The sequence below is a fragment of the Salmo salar genome, chromosome ssa04, assembly GCF_905237065.1.
Source record: "Salmo salar chromosome ssa04, Ssal_v3.1, whole genome shotgun sequence".
In the NCBI taxonomy this organism is placed as follows: domain Eukaryota; kingdom Metazoa; phylum Chordata; class Actinopteri; order Salmoniformes; family Salmonidae; genus Salmo; species Salmo salar.
Window position 1 is genome coordinate 21,070,268 of NC_059445.1, and position 13,850 is coordinate 21,084,117.

Sequence of the window (13,850 nt, forward strand, 5' to 3'; positions counted from 1 at the left end):
ACTAGCTCCGTACTTCCATGGGTTACCTTCAGATGAGTTCCGTGACACTTGTGGGGGTCGTAGAGCAAAATGGAGCACACCATCATGTTCATCGTGTAGGCCAAACCGTTTGGACACTACAGACATTTTTGTGAGAAGACCGATTTTTCGGGATGTCTCAATGGTCTGACAAACACTGCTGTAGCTCGGCCACCTTCCACCACCGATGCGGAAGACCGACATAGGCGGATGCAGTGGATTGAGACAAAGCCCATGCAGATAAAACTGATATCTCTATCTTAATGATTTGTTGAGCAATTACGAAAAGACTATTGATAGTCATAACTATAATATCTTTATTTTTCATTAAGGTGCTGGTTAAAATTATTAAGAAAACAAGAGCTTGTATACATTTCAACTTTTCCATCTTACATCATATGGACTGAAATTGAGGTTCTTATTGACAATTTTCAATTCAATTTCCCCACAGCACACTGAACTGTTAATGATGGTATGGACAAGCAGAGGCCCCCTATGAAGCCTGGTCAAAAGTAGGGCAGTATGTAGGTAATAGGGTGCCATTGTACTGTACTTAGCCAATCGATTAAGCACACTGACCCATCATCCACAGATACTGGCACACGTTATGCATCAATGGCATTAACCTAAACCATAAATCAACCAAGTTTTCAGATGCAAGAGCAGGCTTCATTTAATTGTAACCTTATTTAGACAGAAAGCTAGAACGGTCCAATGCAGCCGTTTCATCTCAATATCAAATAATTTCGGGGTTACAGTTTACTGTGATTGTTTTCAATTAACATGGTCAAAAAGACACAATAATAGCTTCTTTGCAAATAGCAATTTCTCAGGCAAATATTTCTGATAAGATTGCCTGGGAGTGGTCTGAGTGGGGAGGGGAAAACTGGAAATGAGCTGTTATTGGCAGAGACTTGGAACTCTCTTTCTTATTGGTCTATTAACTGGTCCTGTATGGCTCAGTTGGTAGAGCATGGCACTTGCACCGCCAGGGTAGTGTGTTTGATTCCAGGGACCTACCTAAACATAAAATGTATATACACATGACTATAAGTCGCTTTGGATAAAAGCATCTGCAAAATGGTATCTATATATGTAACTAATTTACCGCCTGAAAAACAGGCAGTCTTATTAAACAGCTCCCACTGAAAGGGAATTATCATAAATGTTACAGTATACTTCCAACCTCAGTGTGAAATATAAAAAAAACAGGAAAATCACATTTTGACTGCATTGGGACTTTAAAAGACAACACTGCACGCCATTTGAAAACTTCGGACAGAACAATATTTATTCTTCATAATTTGAAGTCCACAAGTATTTAACCTTTGTACAATTCTCATGACAAACCCCCATTTAACTTCGTGTTTGCAGCAGGCTAATATATCTACTAGCTTGAGGATATTATAATCGAGCCTGAGTATCATGTGCCAACTGGTTGTGTAACGCTTTCTGACCAAATGATAACACTCTGCCCTTAAAACAGTAGGACTACGTCCCAAATGGCACACTCTTCCTTAAATAGTGCATTACTTTTGACCAGTCTTATGGGTCCTGGTCAAAAGTAGTGTACCATATAGCAGGTAAGATGCCATTTGGAACACAAAGTAGGTAGTTGTCCCTAACCACTAACACATGGTCAGATTTATTTCCTTGCCCCTAATGGTTAAGGTTACTTTAATCTGATCCTAGATCTGTGGTTAGGGGCAATATCTTACCTCGAATCAGATAAACAGTACAGTTAAGGAAAGACATCAGGGGTGCGTTCAGTAGGGCACAGCATTGTGGAACGTTCAGATAGAAATATGGTACGTAGAACAAACATGCCTCTCTGACAAGTAGAATAAAGAATCATGTCAACTCTATTCATGTAATTTCTTTCTGCAAATTTCCACAACGTATCCCTATTGAATGTGCCCCAGGATAGGCATCTGTGGGCGGGCTGCCGGTACAGGAGACTGAGGGTGCTTCTGTCTGTGGGTGAACTGAGCTTATTAATACAGTGGTCCACACAGACCTGGTTCTGGAGAGCTGTGGGTTCCTGCTGTTTATTTGTCCCATTCATCCAAATCACATTCAATATTTATGCAGTATAGATAAACGGTGCTGTCTGGATCTCTGGAAACACATCTGGGTGTGAACCATTGATCTGGATCAACTGTATAGTATGGATGGATGCGTGTCTGTGTCAAAGAGGCTGACGGATATCTATACAATGTGTGTGCCAGTCTGTCATACCGCATCTGTGTGCGTTTCATGGTTATCAACAGAGTACGGTCAGTCGGTCAGTCGGTCAGTCGGTCAGTCAGTCAGTCAGTCAGTCAGTCAGTCAGTCAGTCAGTCAGTCAGTCGGTCGGTCAGTCGGTCAGTCGGTCGTGTGTATGTGTATCTGCGCGCCAGCCGGTCTATCGATAGAGGTAATCAGCTTGTATGTTGGCAGCGATCTCAGCCTCCCACTTGTCTCCGTTGTTGAGCAGTTTCTCTTTGTTGTATAGCAGCTCCTCATGAGTCTCTGTGGAAAACTCAAAGTTGGGGCCCTGAGGGAGAGAGAGGGGGGAGGAAGAATGAGAGGGGAGACACCAAACCAAATAGTTTTACAGGTCCTTTACGCCAAACTCAGTCACAGGAATCTGAACGGCCAGACATCTACAGAGGAAGCTATGGTAGAGGGGTTTTGTGCCAAATAGCACCCTATTTCCTTTTGGTCAAATGTAACGCACTAAGTAGGGAATAGGGTGCCAGTTGGGACACTGACCACAGTAGAGAGGTAGAAGGTCCAGCTCACCTCCACGATGGCGTCAACAGGACAGGCCTCCTGGCAGAAGCCACAGTAAATACACTTGGTCATGTCGATGTCGTAGCGCGTCGTCCTCCTGCTGCCGTCCGATCGGGGCTCTGCCTCGATGGTGATGGCCTATGCAATGGGGGGGGGGTAATCATGTTTAGGGCAGTGAGCCTGAAGGTGTTGTGGTATAGCAGACATAGGAAACGGTCCACTTCTTTTGACCAGGACCTATAGGATGCACTATGCAGGGGTCTATGTACATGTACCAATTTTGGACGCTACCATGGAGGGATTTCCGTTGCAAAGTGCAGGTGTTTTGATGCACTGGGAGGGTTAGGGATATGCAGATGCGAATAGTACAGGAGTGTAAACACCACAGGGGCCGGCTGCACCAGTTGGGCCGTAACAATACGTCCGACGTAAAATGCGCTCAAAGCCGGACCACAAAAAAATGATACCCGCTGCACCACCTGGGAGCAAGCCTTCTATGACCTGTCTAGCTGAGAGCAGGCGGCGTAGGGTGTTCAATTCAGACTGTCTTCACGATACCGATAGAAAGAACAGTCATCCATTTTCAAAAGCATGTGAATCTCGCGTTCGTATTTCACAGCCTCCACCGACTGTTAGAGTTGCCTAAAGACGAGTCATTAGCAAAATAACACTGTAGATTTGGGCAACATTATAGCATGCTAAATGTTTCTGATCAGCGATAGATGAGCAAACTAATAAATGAGCTGCCACCTCCACTTATTTTCCCAGCCAGAGACCAAATTACCAAATATACTGACGGAGATTCGGTGAAACAAAATCACATCGGACGAGTCACAGGCTTTTGGTCGGGAGTAAGCTACTACGCGAGTAAACAGCAAAATCATCAACTTGTTATAGGCTACATAACATGCTATCAAAATGGTCTGATCAGTGGTAAAAAACAAGACGAGTCATCTAGACTAAAGATAGGTTTCCCACCTATAAATATATGCGCATTTGGATTTAATACACATGCACCCTGTATCAAAAGGTTGGCTGGTCCTCATTCAAGTACCGTAGATCACTTCATGATTCCGTTTTTGTTTATCAAGTTCTACTACACAAGCATCTGACTTACCTAACTCTGTTGTTGAAATATCAAAACATGAGATACCAAACCCGCTCACTCGAGGTTCCTCGGGTCTCTCCACCGAAATAGGTAAATCCGCTTTCAGTTATAATGCCCCCAACTTTTTGGAATAACCTGCAGAACTCCCTGCATCTTGATTCCCTGGCGTCGCTAAGGCAGTTTAGGAGTCTAATGTTGAATTTGTTAAATGAGAATTGCATTTGTTTTGATAGAAATAATACATTTAAAAAAAATTGTGGAGTTGAATTTGTATTGTAACCACACACACACTACCAGTCAAAAGCTTAGACACACCTACTCATTCAAGGGTTTCTGTATTTTAATATTTTCTACATTGTAGAATAATAGCTAAGACATCAAAACTATGAAATAACACGTATGAATTCATGTAGTAACCAAAATAGCCAACCTTTGCCTTGATGACAGCTTTGCACACTCTTGGCATTCTCTCAACTAGCATCATGAGGTAGTCACCTGGAATGCATTTCAATTAACAGGTGTGCCTTGTTAAAAGTTAATTAGTGGAATTTATTTCCTTCTTAATGTGTTTGAGCCAATCAGTTGTGTTGTGATAAGGTAGAAGTGGTATACAGAAGATAGTCCTATTTGGTAAAAGACCAAGTCCATATTATGGCAAGAACAGCTCAAATAAGAGAAATGACAGACCATCATTCATTTAAGACCTGAAAGTCAGTCAATACAGAAAAGTTCAATAACTTTGAAAGTTTCTTCAAGTACAGTCACAAAAACCATCAAGCGCTATGATGAAACCGGCTCTCGTGAGGACCGCCACAGGAAAGGAAGACCCAGAGTTACCTCTGCTGCAGAGCATAAGTTCATTAGAGTTACCAGCCCAAATAAAATGTTTCACAGAGTTCAAGTAAGAGACATCTCAACATCAACTGTTCAGAGGAGACTGGATGAATCACGCCTTCATGGCCGAATTGCTGCAAAGAAACCACTACTAAAGGACACCAATAATAAGAAGAGACTTGCTTGGACCAAGAAACAAGAGCAATGGACATTAGATTGGTGGAAATCTGTCCTTTGGTCTGGTGAGTACAATTTGAGATTTTTGGTTCCAACCACCATGTCTTTGTGAGATGCAGAATAGGTGAACGGATGATGACCACATAAGTGGTACCCACTGTGAAGCATGGAGGAGGAGGTGTGATGATGCTTTGCTGGTGATACTGTCTGATTTATTTAGAATTCAATGCACACTTACCCAGCATGGCTACCGCAGCATTCTGCAGCGATAAGCCATCCCGTCTGGTTTGCGTTTAGTGGGACTATCATTTGTTTTCCCAACAGGACAATGACCCAACACTTCCAGGCTGTGTAAGGGCTATTTGACCAAGAAGGAGAGTGATAGAGCGCTGCATCAGATTACCTGGCCTCCACAATCACCCAACCTCAATCCAATTAAGATGGTTTGGGAAGAGTTGGACTGCAGAGTGAAGGAAAAGCAGCCAACAAGTACTCAGTATATGTGGAAACTACTTCCAGACTGTTGGAAAAGCATTCCAGGTGAAGCTGGTTGAAAGAATGCCAAGAGTGTGCAAAGCTGTCATCAAGGCAAAGGGTGGCTACTTTGAAGAACCTAAAATATATTTAGATTTTTTATCATAATTTTTTGGTTACTACATGATTCTGGCAGGTAGCCTAGTGGTTAGAGCGTTGGGCCAGTAACCGAAAGGTTGTTGGATCGAATCCCCGAGCTGACAAGGTAAAAACCTGTTGTTCTGCCTTTGAACAAGGCAGTTAACCCACTGTTCCCCGGTAGGCCGTCATTGTAAAATAAGAATTTCTTCTTAATAACTGACATGCCTATTAAATAAAGGTTCAATGTAAAAAATAAAATAATCCATGTGTTATTTCATAGTTTTGATGTATTCACTATTACTCTACAATGTAGAAAATAGTACAAATAAAGAAAAACCCTTGAATGCGTAGGTGTGTATATACACACTTTTTTGGGGAATGTTTGTGTTGAATTTGTTGTCCTCAGGGCACTATTGAAAATGAGACCCTTGTCTCAATGGGCTCCCGATTTAAATAAAAAGTAAAAAAAGATATTAATTCCCACAGTAACTCTTTATGGATCCATCTAGTTGTGGTTAAGAAAAGGTTCATGCATAGTGGTGGGCTATGCAAAGGGGTGGACTGTTCTCTCTATGGAAGTGACATGCCTTGCAAAGTTTAGAACTGCCACGAGGATGGCAACAGCCTAGTAATGGGCGCAGCCTAGCAACCATCATTATGAAGCATTAAATCTCATGAACGCGCATTGCTTACACTGGACTAAGCTACGACAAGTCTTATTTTGGATTGGTGCAAACAGGTGTGAATTCTGATCAAAGTCTGACGTAGCTACGCCTGACCTAGCATTTAAGACCACGTTTTTACACCCAACTGGTGCAACAGGCCACAGGTGTGTTTCTATGTACCTGGGCAGGGCAGATGGCTTCACACAGCTTGCAGGCGATGCAGCGCTCCTCTCCAGATGGGTACCTGCGCAGGGCGTGCTCACCGCGGAAACGGGGCGACAGGGGCCCCTTCTCAAACGGGTAGTTTATGGTGGCCGGCTCTCTGAACAGGTAGCTCATGGTCATGCCCAATCCTGGGGAAGCAAGAATTAGGAAGTGATGTTATACACTGCACTGGCTGCATCCAAAATGGCACTGTACAGATTTCAGGTAAAGACTACTTTGTCAGTATGTAGCCTTTAATTGCAAGGCTGGTCCCTGATCTTTTGGTGCCCTCTTGTCAACTCCTATGAAATTTGTCATAGGAGTTTGCAAAATAGCAACAAAAAAACCTGGGACCAGGTTATTCAGTGGCTGTCTCTCAAACGACACCCTACAGGCCCTGGTCAAAAGTAGTGGACTATATAGGGAATACAGCACCATTTCAGACATGGGGGTTGGTGTCACGAAGAGTCAGGAGTGAAACTGACCTCTGAAGAGCTCCGTCCACAGCAGAGTCTGAGCGGCTCGGTCTGTTATGGACTTCATGTCTGTGGGCAGATCCTGAGCATTCACATACTCTACAGAGAGAGGAAGAGAGAAGGCGGGAGGGAGAAAGAGGGAGGTAGAGAGAAAGACAGTGATGAATGTTGAGTGAGTGTCTGAACATTCATACTAATCAAAGGCAAACAAAGTGCAGCTGTGTGGGGATCACAGTGGTCAGGTGTATATGAGAGACACTGGGTGTGCTCGTTTTGAATTCCCAGGGGCCCGGATGGGTGGGGATTTCCCTTTAGGACTAATGGAATGTGCAAATGCCGCCCACCCGGTGCACCCAGTGATGCAAAACGAACGCACCTTGAGAGCCGGGGTAAGAGACAGTACTTACTGAAACCCTCTCTCTGGGCTGACAGACTGATTGGACGCACCAGATTGTGTCCAGCTGCAAAGGCACCTGTGGGGGGTGGGAGGAGTCAAATTATGACCTAAAAGGCAGAGGATGAATGGAGCTACCAGGGAAGTGTTTTCACCACAAGAGGTCAACAATTAGCAAGTAGACTTCAATGACAGCTAACAGCATTGACTCGTCTTAAAATATTACATTGAGAGCATTTAGCAGACTCTTATCCAGAGCGACCTACAATCAGTATCTTCATTGATAGTTGAGATGCGTTTTGGGTATCTGTATCCACTGTTTACCCCAAATAACTGAGTATAGCCTAAATTTCCTCTTGAACTGTTGATGACCAGTGTGACTTTTCTATCACTAAAGCAGTGCACCACACCATCAATATCCATCCATCCCTCCCTTCCTTCGGTGAGGTCTTACCTGGCCGGGACACAGAATATAGTACACGCAACGCCGCAGACATGTCTGGAACTCGCCAACAACACAGGAAGAGGTTGGGAAAGAAAAACATACACATGTAATTATTAATCATGTGACACGCAAGTGCAATACAGGGTATTTGTGTGTATATATGTATGTGTATATATATATATATTTTTTTTTTAAGGCCACCGTCCTATTGAAATCTGCTGCCAGATAATACATTGCACTCATTCAGAAAACCTGTATCGGTCTTACTTTGTTTGTCATGACATAATGTAAAGATGTGCCTTATGTTATCATCCAATAACTTATGTTTGTCAACAAACAAACCATAGTAGGATGGCTAATTAAGTTCCATAGCTAAGAGGTTAGTATGTGTGCTTGTTACTAAAATCGTTCATGTGTGATGATCATTATGACCCTTACGTCAGCGCTCTGCTGGTCCTTGTGACGACAGCATGCGATACAAGAGAGAAGAAGCTACTACACTAATATAAATATCTGTTAACTGCATAGGTTAGTTAATACGTTAGCTTGCTAGTTGAGGACATGAGTGTTCTAGCAAGACAACTGTCTTCCCAGAAAAAAAACCCAACCGTCTACCCAGGTGACGCAGGCCCTGCTCAAGGCTATTTTTACTGCGTGACATGGTATATTGTAGCAAAATGTATTACTACCAAAACGCTTTACGCTATGACAAATGCATGTTGTTAGATAGGTACAAACAAGCATTAGCGAGCCGGCTAGCAACAACCGGTTAGCCATAAAATCCTCAAGGACTTTTCCAATGACTGACGTTATGTAGCTTTAGCTGTAAAAGCAGCGGTCATACAAGTACCAAAAGGCAGTAGAAATATCAACAAAGATATTATGTGTTGTAAAATATAGTTCAAACCATTGCAAATAAGTATGTAGTTGATAAAATAACTTAAAACTCACCGACCTGTCGCTATTTGGCCTTCTAAACCAGAACAGCGGACGATTTGAGAAGTGCAATTTGCGTGGGCAGGAAGTGAAAGAACGTTATGACAGAGATCTCGCGTTGGACGTCAAAAAGTTGCCATGTTTGATGTGGCGCAGGTGGTAAGGTAAAAAGTTTGAAAATATGATTTTCTATCCTAAAATACAGTGCTACGTGAAATTATTAAATGTATTGTTGTTGTTTGGAATTGATTGTGCTTCATTCAGTATTTAGAAGTGATATTTTACACACACACACACACAAACACACACACACACATATATATATATATATATATATATATATATATATATATATATATATATATATATATCACACACAAGTACAGTACATAAACAGATACTATACAGTACATAAACAGATACTATACAGTACATAAACAGTACATAAACAGATACTATACAGTACATAAACAGTACATAAACAGATACTATACATGGACAACCACAGTTCCCAAAGTTAGATAGACAGAAGGACCTCTGTATACTCAAACACATTATAGTACATGACAAGACAAAGATAAGAAAACGACACACACACACACACACACACACACACACACACACACACACACACACACACACACACACACACACACACACACACATACTCACACAATGCTTGATAAGGGATTTGCCAGTGGCTAATGAAGCAGGATAGTTTTAATTGGAGATTGTTTTTGATGACGGTCTCACTTTGTGTAATCTTCACTCTCCCATCCATAATTCCCTCTATCTCCTCATGGTTGTGGACTCTAACCAGCCGTCTTAAAAGTAAGTACGGTACTGTATTATAATTACATTAATTATTCTATAATTGCAATGATTTTCTACACATTGTGAGGCTTTCAAGATTGTAGAATTTGACTAACCAACAGTAATTGACTGCATTCGTTTATATCTTTATAACTTATAATCACTGTTCTTTCTCTTCTCCATCGCTCAGTGAACGATTGGGCCAACAGCAGCACATCGGTAGTGTTGGATCAGTCCTGGACAAGGGTTGAGAGGTCAGTGCTGGTGGCAGTTCTGAGCGTGGAGATGGTGCTGGGGGTCATTGGGAACTGTCTGGTACTACTGGTAAAAATCATGGTAGGTAACTGTTATTAACTCTGAGTGTGTGTGTGACTACACACACACACACACACACACTTCTCTCCCTGACCTACTGTTAGGAGATCTAACCAAGGACTCGCATATCCTCTTTGTAACCCAGTGTTCTGACTGTAGCTTACTTCTGTGAGTGCGTTGTAGTTTACATATGCCTGTCTGATGGTGGCACTCTTTTACAAAATGTCACAGTACAAATAAGCTATATCTGCTGATGAAGAGGCACTGAGCAATGCCAATGAGCAGAGCCTATAAAAAGCTTGAAATAGAATAATCTCTCTCTCCGTCTCTTTCTCAGTGTAGGGGTCGGTTTCCCTGTAGATACTGGGTCCCCTTCGTCAGTCTGACCCTCTCCGACCTTGGCTCCTCCCTGCTCATCATCTCTGGCTCCCTATTGGCTATGTTGACTAAGGGTCAGAGGTCACCATGGTGCGAGGTCGTCAGCTTGCTCAAATTCGCCTTCATCACTTCCTCTATTGGAAGCATAGGTGAGACTCTCCTGGGCCTAGGTTGTAGGCGTTTTGAATCCGCATTTCACTTGGAGAAACAAGTGTTACGGGACTGACTTTGATGACCAACTTCTCTACGCACACACTTTCCATTCTCATCATTCTCACTATTCACTTCTAAACACCCACTCCTCTCCTCACACATGCATCTTTTACATCCAATTCAACAATCCTCAATCCACTTGCATATATTGTGTGTCCCAAATGGCACTCTATTGCCTATGTAGTGCACTACTTTAAAAAAAAGTCATTCCTCCCCTCTCCACAGCGATTCTCTGCGTACAGCGAGCCAAGGGCGTGGCCTCCACAGGAAGAGGCGCCTCTGTTGTCGTGGCTCTGGCTTGCCTGGCTTCCTGGTTGACAGGGGTGGTGTTTGGGAGCATCCCTGTGGTCTACAACTGGATCAGGTGAGGGAGGGTTGTGGTGAGGGTCTTGTAGTTATTTGGGTCATACTAGACATACAGTGAGGAAGACTAGGTCATTGTTCATTTATCTTCTCTTCCATCAATGTACTCTGGTCTATCTTTAGCCCAGTTAGCCGATCTAAATTTGGGGTTTTGCACAGAATTATAATTATTTGGCCAATTTATTGGGGCCCAAGGAAAAAATGGGCTGGTGTCAGGCCCTCAAGGAAAAAAATAGGCATGTCTGTTAGAAATGTCCAGGCCGAATTTGGTCCGGTCCGTCCCTGCCTCTGAACTCTCTGTCTCTCTCCAACTCTCAGGTACGACCCTGCAGAGATGCTGTGTGCAGTGTTCTGGGAGAGCAGTTACTCTGACATGCTGGTCTATATCCTCTGTGCTTTCTCCATCTGCATCGTCATCCCCTTCCTCCTCATCCTCTTCTACTCTCTCTTCACCGCTGCTGGCTGCGAGAGGAACTGCGACAGGTATGTGTTGTGATTTGTGAGCATTTGGGTGTGTCGTAATAGTCTCAAATGGTCTCCTCCCCCTCGTCTCGTTTACATCGATGTGAAATAACTGCACATCAATTTCCTGATGCATGCACACCATTCTTGCTTTACCAAAGTATCTTATTCAAGCTAGAAATGGAGGTTCCATTCACATATACTCGAAAATTACAGATCAGTGCAGATGATGGAAAGGCGATGAAGAGAGAAGGCAACCTCACATAGAATGAAGAGGCACCCAGATTAGTACCTTCCTCAGTAACAGCTCTCTCTTTCCCTCTCCTTCATAGTGACCCAGATGACCTCTCCTCTGTCACTCCTCTGATTGTGGCCTTCTACCTGTTCTGCTACACTCCCTTGGCTGTGTCAGAGGTGACACACGCACAAACATCTATACACACACTCTCTTCAGATTAATTTTGCATTTCTCCTCCCTGAAGCCAATGGTTATTTTTTACCCCTCTCACTTCCCCACAGTTGATTCTCCTGGGTAGACTGGACCTATCCCCTGCACCTGATTGGCTGAGAACCCTGTCATCAGTGATGTCCTACCTAGACTGCGGGTTGAACCCCATCATCTACTGTGCCAATCAGGACTTCCGGGAGGCGGGACTTGCTCTGTTCTGGACCAGTAGGAAGTTATTATTCTCTGAGCCTGTGCTGACAAGCGTGACAAAGTTGGAATTGTAAAGATTGACCACAAAATAAATTATGTAAAGTGGGTGGCTAAAAGATTTCTCATAAAACAGTTTTAATTCCTCCAATTTTAGATATTATGACAATGATTGTTTTGACATATTTACACATTTGTTGGAAATATATGTTGCACTGATGTTGATATTTCTTAAAAGATTAGATGTTAACAAACGAGATGTCGTGCATTGGTTAAAATTACAAAGAAAAAACTAATATATATCTTCATCAGTCTTAAATCATTGGCTGACTCAGTTCTTGCTGCCTTTTCCCCTCTGCATTTTATCAAACCAGCCTACCTGTACCTACATTTCTTTTCAAATCTGAATTAGGTGTGATTGGCCTACTATATAGAATATAACTTCAGTGAATGACCGACTCAGTTTTGTCATTTGTCCTTGAAGTGGGCTGTTTCTTCTACACAATTTCTGCTCCCTCAAGTCCACGAAGACAATTGAACACATTAATTGCAGACAGACTCAGACCTATTGCCATTGATCCTCCATGGACAGACCTATTCAGTCCGTTTTGGTGCTATGCTTGTTAAGTGCGTGAGAAAGCAGAAACTGTAGTGGAACTGCAGAACGTCACACACTTTGGACCAGAAGTGTCCAGTGAGATGTTGGAATGGCCAGTACCGAGCCAGGGTGTGATCCAACAGTTTCAGCAACACGAAACCACTGCAGGATAATACCGCAAGACCCAGGTATCTCCGGGAGTGGCAGTCTCCATGGTTACGGTTTACCCCTACACCTTTGATGACCGCGAAGGCCACATGACACCCGAGGGCCACCTCGAACCCTTGGTCGTGCACCAGCGAAAGGCCATAGCTGAGAATGGAGCACAACTCGACCGTTAACGCGTACCGTGTCCGCCAACCGTGCTCGATAAAATCGCACCACACCAGCACCCACGCGAAAATGGGAAGCGTGAACCACTGGTCCAAAACAGCGGGCGCACGAAGGAGAGTCGCGAGGCGCACCCACTGCACAGGTGCGTAGGCAATGGCCATGAGTGCGAACATGTCTTTGACGTAATCTGCCCTAGTGTCTCTATTACCGTCCATCCGTTGAAGTAGCCAGTAAATGCCCATGAAAATGTATCCCAAATTGACCAAGGAGTTGAATGGCATTGCCAGGTAACAGGGTAGGTAGTCAACTGTCTTCTCGGCGTAGTGATCATAGCTCATGTCGACTAAAACGCTGTTGAATAGACCAGTGTTCGCCAAAACGATACAAACACAAAAGGGCACTAAAACGTGTAACAATGCAGACTTCATTATTATATCATATAGTCCATCGCATTCGTACAATAATTGTTTTAAAAAGAATGGAAAATGAAATGTTTTGACAGAGCAAGTTGCGACGCAAACTTTTTCTGTTGTTTTTCCGGGATTGGAATCACATGATGGCGCCAATGATTTATACACTAGATGACTAAAGGGCACTGTTTTGAAGACCCCGTGACTCCATTTTGGCACTCCCCAACCGTTTAAGAAAAATATGAAGGAAGTTTTGATATGCGTTTATTAATGTCTACATTTGCTTTTGCCAAGTTTATTCTATTACAGACACCTTCATGTATACTTGTATATATTTTGATCTAAACATAAAAGTAAAACATTTGAAAATGTATAAAAACATTTTCCTTAAAGTATCATTTTTGTTGTTGATTGAAGTAGCTATTTACTGTACATATAGATAGTGGTAAAGTGACTAGGCAACAGGATATATATATAATGGACAGTAGCAGCAATGTGTGGCGTCAGTATGCATGTGTGTGTTGGGGTGGAGGAGCCAACTTCTGCTTGATCTGAAAATGTGGTCGTAGACTCCGTATGGAGGGTGTGACACAATTGCGGAGCCTCCGGAGGCACACAGAGGCCAAATTGAGCTCCGTACCGCATCACTGTGCGCCTCCCAA

The 13,850-nt window shown here is 43.1% G+C and overlaps 3 protein-coding genes across 6 annotated transcripts; 1 reads left to right on the forward strand and 2 right to left on the reverse strand.

Annotated features, from left to right (window-relative positions):
• Positions 1-1,282: 1,282 nt before the first annotated feature.
• On the reverse strand, positions 1,283-8,737 carry LOC106602580 (NADH dehydrogenase [ubiquinone] iron-sulfur protein 8, mitochondrial-like). 3 transcript variants are annotated; one of them, XM_014195286.2, is made up of 7 exons: positions 8,664-8,737; positions 7,722-7,766; positions 7,281-7,346; positions 6,883-6,972; positions 6,374-6,546; positions 2,804-2,932; positions 1,283-2,555 (listed from the first exon to the last, which is right to left on the reverse strand). In XM_014195286.2, the coding sequence occupies exons 2-7, from the start codon at positions 7,762-7,764 to the stop codon at positions 2,424-2,426; spliced, it is 633 nt and encodes a 210-aa protein (XP_014050761.1). In that variant the 5' UTR covers positions 7,765-7,766; positions 8,664-8,737; the 3' UTR covers positions 1,283-2,423. The 3 variants fall into 3 exon arrangements, with proteins under 3 accessions (XP_014050761.1, XP_014050762.1, XP_014050764.1); XM_014195287.2 differs by having other exon boundaries at positions 8,668-8,731; XM_014195289.2 differs by having other exon boundaries at positions 7,722-7,780; positions 8,664-8,691.
• Positions 7,485-11,932, forward strand: si:dkey-9i23.8 (parapinopsin). 2 transcript variants are annotated; one of them, XM_014195281.2, is made up of 9 exons: positions 7,485-7,570; positions 7,665-7,794; positions 9,469-9,479; positions 9,652-9,797; positions 10,114-10,303; positions 10,593-10,731; positions 11,049-11,213; positions 11,525-11,606; positions 11,712-11,932. In XM_014195281.2, the coding sequence occupies exons 2-9, from the start codon at positions 7,763-7,765 to the stop codon at positions 11,922-11,924; spliced, it is 978 nt and encodes a 325-aa protein (XP_014050756.1). In that variant the 5' UTR covers positions 7,485-7,570; positions 7,665-7,762; the 3' UTR covers positions 11,925-11,932. The 2 variants fall into 2 exon arrangements, with proteins under 2 accessions (XP_014050756.1, XP_014050759.1); XM_014195284.2 differs by lacking the exons at positions 7,485-7,570; positions 7,665-7,794 and adding an exon at positions 8,699-8,812.
• A 44-nt stretch (positions 11,933-11,976) lies between these two features.
• tmem187 (transmembrane protein 187) lies at positions 11,977-13,266 on the reverse strand. Its single transcript, NM_001146585.1, has one exon. The coding sequence runs from the start codon at positions 13,204-13,206 to the stop codon at positions 12,442-12,444; it is 765 nt and encodes a 254-aa protein (NP_001140057.1). The 5' UTR covers positions 13,207-13,266; the 3' UTR covers positions 11,977-12,441.
• Between the last annotated feature and the right edge of the window lie 584 nt (positions 13,267-13,850).

Excerpts from the sequence above, each read along its gene's own strand:
- si:dkey-9i23.8 (XM_014195281.2), top strand. The coding sequence starts at position 7,763 with ATGTCTGGAACTCGCCAACAACACAGGAAGAG. Across the intron at positions 11,214-11,524 it reads TGCGAGAGGAACTGCGACAG|TGACCCAGATGACCTCTCCT; the intron begins GTATGTGTTGTG and ends TCTCCTTCATAG. Across the intron at positions 11,607-11,711 it reads CTCCCTTGGCTGTGTCAGAG|TTGATTCTCCTGGGTAGACT; the intron begins GTGACACACGCA and ends ACTTCCCCACAG.
- LOC106602580 (XM_014195286.2), bottom strand. The coding sequence starts at position 7,764 with ATGTCTGCGGCGTTGCGTGTACTATATTCTGTGTCCCGGCCAG. Across the intron at positions 7,347-7,721 it reads ATATTCTGTGTCCCGGCCAG|GTGCCTTTGCAGCTGGACAC; the intron begins GTAAGACCTCAC and ends CACCCCCCACAG. Across the intron at positions 2,933-6,373 it reads AAGCCATCTGCCCTGCCCAG|GCCATCACCATCGAGGCAGA; the intron begins GTACATAGAAAC and ends CCCATTGCATAG.
- tmem187 (NM_001146585.1), bottom strand. The coding sequence starts at position 13,206 with ATGAAGTCTGCATTGTTACACGTTTTAGTGCCCTTTTGTGTTTGTATC.